The sequence below is a fragment of the Diadema setosum genome, chromosome 1 (genome assembly GCF_964275005.1).
Source record: "Diadema setosum chromosome 1, eeDiaSeto1, whole genome shotgun sequence".
NCBI lineage: Eukaryota > Metazoa > Echinodermata > Echinoidea > Diadematoida > Diadematidae > Diadema > Diadema setosum.
In genome coordinates this window covers 17,078,100-17,087,952 of record NC_092685.1, presented here as the reverse complement: position 1 = coordinate 17,087,952, position 9,853 = coordinate 17,078,100, and the positions used below count along the sequence as shown (strand labels likewise).

At 36.1% G+C, this 9,853-nt stretch overlaps 1 protein-coding gene across 1 annotated transcript in view; it reads left to right on the top strand.

The window, feature by feature from the left end:
• The first annotated feature begins 3,120 nt into the window (after nt 1-3,120).
• LOC140237386 (transcription factor IIIB 90 kDa subunit-like) overlaps nt 3,121-9,853 on the top strand; it is a 51,981-nt gene continuing 45,248 nt past the window's right edge. Inside the window, exons 1-4 of the mRNA XM_072317312.1 lie at nt 3,121-3,326; nt 4,268-4,345; nt 5,117-5,290; nt 6,987-7,018. Of these exons, the coding sequence (XP_072173413.1) occupies nt 3,140-3,326; nt 4,268-4,345; nt 5,117-5,290; nt 6,987-7,018 (471 nt within the window). The 5' untranslated portion in view covers nt 3,121-3,139. The remainder of the gene's footprint in view (nt 3,327-4,267; nt 4,346-5,116; nt 5,291-6,986; nt 7,019-9,853) is intronic.

Below are 9,853 nucleotides of genomic sequence, written 5' to 3'. Positions count from 1 at the left end.
AGGCAAGAAATCAGCATTTTTCTGGGCCATGATTTTCTGACTTTCAACGGAACAGAAACATGTCCGAAGATTTGGATTTAGCGCCTCAGATAGATTTCACCCCTAGCAATGAGGGAGTAATCTGATTGGTCAGTGGGTGGCATCCTGGTTACTGATTGGTCGTGCATAGACCGCTGGCGCTAAGCTTGAATGAATATCGCGGAGGTTGCTATGAGTGGACCTTCTATTGTTAAAGAGGTGAAAACTGTCTTACCTCCCCCTGATCACTACAATGTATTGCGTCAGAAAGAGAACTTTGAAGGCGGTTTTCTCGAAATGCTGATTTCTTTGACCACTCAACATAGTCTCATAAACTAACTAATATCTCAGCAACAGAGTACATTTATGGTCATGTTATACTGTAAAAGTGGATATTTTTGTGCGACTAATTTTTCATGCTCAGCTGGGCAAAGGGTTTCGCTTGTTTTCAATTCCACGGAATCAAGACATCACCTACTGGAAATACATCAAGCAAAAATAGTCACATGCTTTTATTATCGCGCTACTTTCTGGTTGCGCAAAATGCGCAAAAATTTAAACTCCAGCGGAAATTTCCACTTTTACATTATATGAAATTAAAGCGAAAGGGTAAGGGAATAATGTCACGCCACTTTCAGAAAATTGACCTTCCTCAACTTTCGGATCCTTTCGTTGTAGTGGGTCACATATGTTTGTATGTACACGCAAGTTAATAAAGAAAACAAAAACAAAAACAAAAATTTGACAAATATTCAGCAAGCTCGGGGAGGAATTATTGGAGTTCCAACTAAAAGAGTCAATGATCAAACTGCAAATTATATGATAATTTGTAACAGCACGTGCTGAAAACAAAATGTTGCAAGAAAAATTGGTCTAAAAGAGATGGCAACACACACATAAAAAGGACCTGCCCAATTAAGCGCAATGCAAATATTGTGAAAAGTGGATAAAAGTGAACGGCAGTGAGTTGGCTTTTTAAGATTTTCAAAGAATGATCCATGCACATGTGTTTTGCCATTGTCATGGAATGGGATTTTTTTCTGAAATTATGATCGTTATTGTCGATACTGTGTAGAATATATAACCTGATAACTTCATAAACTTTACGTCAAAAGCATACTAACAGCAACACAGAATTAACTTCAAAAACTGCATAATCTATTTTTTTTTTTTATATCAAGTACTTACATATTCTCAATATAAAGTCTTGAGGCTGAAAATAAAGCAGTTTTGTGGCTGGTTGTACACCACTGTGATTTATTGGCATTGCACTCATAATCACAGATGATTTATAAATACTGGCACATACAATGTAGTTGTAGTTTCTGTTCAATAAGTTCACATAAGGCACTTAGATCACAGAAAGATCTACCATTATGTCTTATGCCAATGCTACATGGTGTCACCACTCTCCCATAGTTTTTCACCAAGTGAACTCTCAAACTGTTTATCACACAACAACCACATTTGTGGAGCTGTTTATACAGAGTTTGGAATTGATGACCAGTAAATATTACTGAAATACAGTATGTGACTTTGAAATTCACTCATATCAATCTCCACTAGTGGTAACTTGTGGCAAATAATGTAGACACTACCTGTGTTGCTGAAAGTGACAAGGAGAGCCATTACTCTTTGACGCAATCATGCTACCTTGACGCAATCGTATATCATGTTTCCATTGAAGATAATAAGCAGTGTACATATAATCCACAGGTCTCGAGACTTGTTGCTCCTTGAAATAATTATGCCTCTTGCAAAATGCAGACATAACAAGAAGCATTCAAAGAGTCCAAACCTCTGCCAAGCAGCGCATTTCCCCCAATATACACAGATGCTGAAAATAACCCTGTTGCCCAATTATAAAGAAGCCTTTCTAGTGTCTCTGCCTTACAGTATGTAGCTTTCTGCGGCACCTCAAGTGTGCTCAGTCTGCATATAATGCACACCTCAAAGATGCATGGAATAACTTTTCTGGCATTGTTATGATTCAGGTCATAGATGGTAGAAGACAGAGTGTTGAGGTTGATCATTATTATGTCCAAGGAGTTTGGGATACTGTGGGGTGTACTCCAAGGCTCGTGCTCTAGTCCCCCTCTTTTTACTCTGAATGTGAGAACATGGTTATTATCGAACAGTTTCAAGATAAGACAACTGAATTTCTAATACATATGTTGTAGTCCAGAGCAAGTTTCAAAATTGTGTACCAAAAACATATTAAAGTGATTAATGCTCATATTTTTTCTGTTGAACATGGAATTACTTTGTCTCACGCTTAACTCTCTCATGTACAATGTAAATAAGAATTAATTTTACTACTTATTAAATCTTACACATACATTTCCTCCATTAAAGGAATCATATATTTTTGGTTGAGACCTAATTTCAGGTTTCTAACATTTTTTGGATGAGATAATGAGAAACTTCTTATGAAATATGAAAGGGCATGTAATTCCATGAGGAATTCAACATTTATTTGATGAAAATTGGTTTTGAAATGGCTGAGATATCAAAAAAAGAGAGTGATTCTAATAAGTGTGGGACCCACACTTTATTACGATTGCTTTGTTTTACTTTATTTTTGGATGTTTCAGTCATTCCAAACCCGATTTTCATCAAATAAACTTTGAATTCCTCTTAAAATGGTATGCTCTGTACTACTTTATAAGTGTTTTCTTGTTCTTGATATCTTGCAAAAAGTTAAAAGCCCAATTCTCATCTCCACTAATACTATACCATCCCTTTAAGGTCTCAGGAACTTTGAAAAGAAATATTGCGCAAGAAAATTCCTGGCTTTCTCACTATAAGAATATCCATAATCTGTCTGAAAAGTATTTTCCTTTTCAATGAAATGGGAAGGAGCATGGAGTTTTATGCATTTTTTTTAAATTTCTCTTTAAAAAAATGAAACAGTATGCAAGCACAAAACATACCATCTTCAAGGGGCATATATGTGGAGATGACCATGCCAATCAGACACAAAGGTGTTCACAATCTTAAATTTCTTGTAAAATGTTGGTGTGTGTGTGTTTTTTTTTTTTTTAAATCCAGATTTCGTCACTAAAGGGAGAGTGACTCCTCAAATGTGGACAGCTGATATCACTGTGTGAAGAAGAGAAGGATGTCTAAGGCTAGTGTCTGTAGTAACTGTGGAGGGAGTGACATAGACACAGATCAGGCCAGAGGCAACGCAGTCTGCGTAACATGTGGAGCGGTCATCGAGGACAACTTCATTGTCTCTGAAGTCAGCTTCGCAGAGAATACTCTTGGAGGGTCATCTGTGATTGGCCAGTTTGTGTCGTCTGAAGGTACCCGTTTATACGTATTTCACCTTTAACCCGTTGAGGACGAGTCCCGAGTATACTTGGGCAAGCGTCTATGGAAAATGTGTGTTGTAGCAAAATCAAGCCGTTCTCAACGAGTTAACAATAATTTGAAGTATGGTTGTTAGAAGCAAATCAAATGGTCACTTTGTTGTAGGCTTTTATGAGTTTATTTGTTACTCCACAGTTGATCTCTTACTGGCAATAATGATTATGTGGGATGATGTGACCCTGAAGCAATTAATATTACAGATCCATCACAAATGCTGTGCAATCAATTGTTTAAGGAAATTACTGTATAAATGGTAGTGGAATATCCGTGAAATAGTGCTAAATAACTCTCGAGTATGAATGTGTAGTACAGTTTGCTTTGGCAGCATTCCTCTCTGTGGGATGCTGTCTTTTTGTGTTCTTGTGTACTTCTCATTTCATACATTTTAGAACAATTAAAGTACTTGGTGAATTTTGTATTTTTGACGGATTTGCCGAAAATTATGAGACAATGAATCCTAATGTCATGTTCTATTGTCATCATGCAAATGCATTGAGAAACAGAAAGAATCATGACTAAAAAAATTGGAAGAAATATGTGCGTAGTCTGTGTATTTCAGACTTCTTCCATGCTTTAAATGGAAGGATGCAATGTATCACCCATACCCTACACTAAACAGAAGATTCTTGTTGTAGAACAATTTCTTGTTCTGTTCAATGTATTTGGTTTATCAATACTTTGGGTCCTTGACTTCCTGAGTACATAATACTCAAACAGAAATTCCTATTATCTTTGCAGTTCAATTTATTCAGTCATCAAGAACCCTGCTGTGCACCTAAAAGTACATTTATAAAAAACAACAACAACAACAACAACAACAAATGCAGTTTTCATGTACTAAACATTTGATTTTGTTATTATTTTGACTTTGCAGGTGACAAGGCTAATACTCTGGGCAACAACTTCCGGCATGGATTTGGAAAGGAATCGCGAACAGTCACATTGCAAGCAGGTATGACAGATTTTGTGTTGTAAAGTTCACATTTATCTCACACATTAGATGTCTTATTTGGGCAAATACATGCAGTATGTCAACAGTGTGACATGAAAGCATATGATATTGCTGGAATCATTGTCAACATACATTCTCTTTCTCCAAATGTCATTATAGAAGAAAGAAAGAAATGGCAGTTTCGTGTAGTCTCTCATGAGGCCATACCCTCAGGTTTCATGTTTACTAAAACATCATTCAGAAAGTAATACAAACTTGCACCTACATTTAAATTGCATTACTAGCTGTGGTATTTATCAAATTGTTCGCACAAGTTTAATGCAAAATCACAACCCCTAAAATTGATGAGTTGAATGGTTGTTCAAATTATTCAGGAGAGGACTGCAATCAACTCTACATTATTATGACCCACTTCTGAACATTGAGGATTCATCTCAATCAGCAGTTGAAGTTACTAATACTCTCATTGAGATTGGGGAAAGAAGACATAAGCAAAGTAAACACCTAATATATATATCCATATTCAATCGGTGCTTGTTGTTGCTATGTTTATTCTGAGAAGAGGGTGGTGTAGCAAAAAGTCCTGTTGGCTCCTAAACAAGGCTCAGCTAGTTCAACTTATCCTTAGCGGGTCCATCTGTAGGCAGGGTGTTTTCCTGTTTCAATAGATGGGGTGAGAATGATAGCAAGGCTCACTGTGGGGGCAGTGATTAGGCTACCATGGTTAAATGGGACTCTGATATCATTATCTTTCTCATGATACATTTATAGGAAAGAGGAACATTCTCCATCTTGGGGGGCAGCTGAAACTGAACCAGCAGCGCACCGACATGGCATACAACTTTTTCAAGATGGCGGTGCAGAAGAAGCTGACCCGTGGTAGGAAGACCATGCACATAGTCGCAGCATGCCTCTACCTTGTCTGCCGAGTGGAAGGCACTCCTCGTATCCTTGCCTTTGTTATATCAGTCGCTAAGTTTCATCTTAATTATCTTTCTTTCAGACATCTTTCCATCAGTGCCTCTTTGGGGGGACATACACGTGTATGAACAATATGAAAAAAAAAATTGTCTCAAAGGTCAATGTCAGGTTCTATTTTTGGAGCAAAGGTAGTACACTTAAGTATTACATAGATTTATTGAATTGTATTAGATGACATATGATAGGGCAAGTACTTTATCAAATATGGGACAAAAATCTGTTGTGGAGAAAAGGTCAGAGTTGAAAATGTTTTTTTTTTTAGACTCATCAAAATTTTCCACGTAAAATGTGAAACTACCATTACAGAGCACTTCAGTTGTGCTACTTGTGGGACAACTTATATAAACTAATTTAAAAATTCATGAAATACAGCTGCAGTGTTTAAGGGCATGAACAGAGTAGATATACTGTACGTAAGCAAATCTTACAGGCATAAACTGATGGGGAGTGTACACTGTATTTTAATGTCAAGCTCAAAATTTGTAAGACAGGCCTGCTTTATGGACCTGTTTAGTAATGTATCACTGGAGTGTATGAACATGAATAAATAAAAGTACAGACCTGCTTTATAGTCCTGCTCGTAATGTATCGTGAGGATTTTATGACTTGAAAAGGTGAAATAATAGGTCTTTCAAATTGAATTTGAAAGACCTATTATTCAGCATATTGTATTTTTTTTGTGTGTGAATTCATTATCTTCTCAATTTAGTTACAGTAAAAAAATCACTGCAACATAGGTGTGCATCATCTCTAGGAGGAAATAGGGATTTCCATAGTGTTTCACATTAAAGGACAAGTTCACCTTCATTAACATAAGGATTGAGAGAATGTAGCAATATTAGTAGAACACATCAGTGAAAGTTTGAGGAAAATCGGACAATCCGTTTAGAAGTTATGAATTTTTGAAGTTTTTTTTGCAGTCACCGCTGGATGAGAAGATTACTGCAGTGTATGATGTCACATGCGTACAACAATATGAGGAAAATATAAAGATAATTTCACAAAATTTCATCTTTTGAAAAAAGTACATATTCCCTTGACCCGTTACTGATATGTTATGGGTAATATTATTCCCATTGCGTTTAGAAAGAGACAAGTCAAGTGCTCTTTTACTATGCGAAAAAAAATGAAAATATGTTGAATTTTCTTTACATTTTCTTTGTACTGTTGTACTCATATGACATGACGAGCCTTAGTAGTCTCCTCATTCAGCGGTTCCAACACAAAAATTTTTAAAATTCACAACTTTTGCATCGATTGTCCAATTTTCCTCAAACTTTCACTGATGTGTTCTACTAATATTGCTGCATTCTCTCAATCCTTATGTTTAAGAAGGTGAACTTGTCCTTTAATACATTTGAAATGCAGTGTAAATCCAGCACAAACAGAAAAAGGTAATACAGCCAAATTCTTCTTTCGCAGACCAAAATTACTGTTCATTCTTTGCCACGCAGCTCCCATCCCATTTTTCATTTCCCTTTCATGTGGAGATGTCAACACACTTTCCTGCAGTGGTTTCTTTACATAAATGATAACTCATCTCGGAAATTGATTGAAAAAACAAAGAATGAAAATGCTGTTAATTCATAAACCATCATTAATATTTATGTGACTGCCATGTATATGTTGATTATTTTCCTTATACAGTAAATCAATGCAGACATGTTGCTTGATCTTAGTGACTTGTTGCAGGTAAGCCATGTTATGACCTTTTTGTGATAAAAATGTTCCTAATGATATTTCATCTAATTTGCTAAACCCCAGGGTCATTTATGTGGACAAATGTCACATTTCATTTCAGTGATTCTATTAAGGTACTCAGAACCTAAAAATGTCAATACTGTATGTATGTATGTATGTATGTAAGTGGCTAGCTTCCATTCATTAAGCAAATGTTTTATCCCCAAATCAATGAATGACTGCACTGCTGAGAATATTTCATAACTGCACAGATACAAGTACATAGTACTACAAGGTAGTATGTTGTATCCCATAGTTCTGTCCACACTAAGATGCATTTTAGAGTTGCGTCATATGTACATTATCATACATTATTCAAGATATTGATTTGGTGTAAAAGGTTTCATTCATTTTGTCAATTCTACTACGCTGATTTATTTTATGAATTACCTTGCTTTGTATAATAAAGATATAGTGATCAAGATTACCATGTAATCTATATGCAGTTCACACATTTGATTGAATATTGCATGGTCAAATACATGAGCTTCTCAGATATGTTTTGTTATGATTTTCATACTATTTACATTCTAAAGAGGACTTTATGTATTAATTGTTCCAGTTACTCTGATGAGAATACATTGCTCATACTTATCCAAATTGACAGCTATTTTTATGCCTCCGCCATGAAGTGGTGCCGGAGGCATTATGTTTTCGGGTTGTCCTTCCGTCCGTCCGTAATGAATTTTGTGGACAGCGTATCTTAAAAACCTTTCGAGGTATCCTAATGAAACTTGGCATGTATGTGTATTAGGGGGTGAAGTTGTGCCTAGCAACTTTTGGGTGCACATGCTCAGGGTCAAAGGTCAAAAGGTCAAGGTTAAATATGTAAAATTTCACTATTTCCACCATATCTGTGCAATGCCAGAAGATATTTTCTTGAAACTTAGTCTATACATGTATTACCCAATTTAGATTCTCTGGTGAAAGATTTGGATCATGAGGTCAAAGGTCAAAAGGTCAAGTAAAAATATTAAAACTTCACTTTTTTCTCCATACCTTGGAAATTGTTCAAGGTATCTTAATGGAACATAGTATATATACATGTACTGACTGGCAGTGATTATGTAGAGAATTCAGGGTTCATGGGCTCAAAGGTCAGGGGTCAAAGGTCAAAGGCAACACTTATAAAGTTTACTTTTTCCCTCATATTTATGCAATGCCAGCAGGATTTAACACTTTGTGTATGCATGTAATGTATCATTTGAGTGTATGAACATGAATAAATAAAAGTATAGACCTGCTTTATAGTCCTGATCGTAATGTATCGTGAGGATTTTATGACTTGAAAAGGTGAAATAATAGGTCTTTCAAATTGAATTTGAAAGACCTATTATTCAGCATATTGTATTTTTATGCCTCCGCCACGAAGTGGTGCCGGAGGCATTATGTTTTCGGGTTGTCCGTCCGTCCGTCCGTCCGTCCGTACGTCTGTACGTCCGTACGTCCGTACGTACGTCCGTCCGCTTTCGTTTACGCGATAACTTGAGTAATGTTTACTGGAATTTTACCAAACTTGGTCCAAGTATGAAGTATGATGGGGCAATGATTTGATTAGATTTTGGGTGAAATCGGCTAAAGTTCAAAGGTCAAAGGTCAAGGTCAAATCATGAAATTGTATCCGTTTACGCGATAACTCAAGACTGGATGGAGAAAATTTCACCAAACTTTGTTGGAGGATGATGTATGATGGGACAATTACTTGATTAGTTTTTCAGTGAAATCGGACAGAGGTCAAAGGTCAAAGATCAAGGTCAAATCCTAAAATTTATCTGTTTAAGTGATAACTCAAAACTGGATGAAGCAGCTTTCACCAAACTCGGTCCAAGGATGATGTATGATGGGACAATTAGTTGAGTAGATTTTCGTGACATTGGCAAGAGGTCAAAGGTCAAAAGGTCAAGGTCAAATGCTAAAAATGTTGCTATTTCCCCCATATCTATGCAATGCCAGTGTTTATTTTCTTGAAACTTAGTTTAGACATGCACTACTGCGTAAAGATTCTCCAGAGAGAGTTTCATGTCATAAGGTCAAAAGTCAAAAGGTCAAAGGTTAGGTGAAAATGTTGCAATATCACTTTTCTTGCAAATGGTTCAATGTATCTTCATGGAACATGGTACATATGCATGTACTGACTGGCAGGGATTATCTAAGGAATTCAGGGGTCATGGGTCAATAGTCACGGGTCAAAGGTCAAGATCAACTCCTAAAAATGTTACTATTTCCCTCATATACTAGTATATGCAATGATTCCATTATTAGTTTTAAAATTTAATATATGTACATGTATTGGAGATTCTCTTGGAAATTTCTAGCCAGAAGGTCAAAAGTCAAAGGTTAAGGGTCAAAGGTCGGGTTTGAATGAAAAAAAATATATATATGTACTGTAATTACACTCTTTCTTCATACCTTGAAAATTATTTTTCAAATTTTTTCAAAAATTTTCAATTCCCCAAATATGTGTACCTGCACTCCTTAATAGACAATTATAGCAAACCCAGTTCATGGAAAGTGAGCATTCAAGATATTTCTGACAAACCTGTCCGATATTTTGCCAGTTATGTGAAACTGTCATCACACATTGTGAAGACATTGTGCTATATACCTATTGGGAGAATCATGCATTATGGCGGAGGCATCAGTCGCCATAGCGACATTTCTAGTTTTTTTTGTGTGTGAATTCATTATCTTCTCAATTTAGTTACAGTAAAAAATCACTGCAACATAGGTGTGCATCATCTCTAGGAGGAAATAGGGATTTCCATAGTGTTTCACATTAAAGGACAA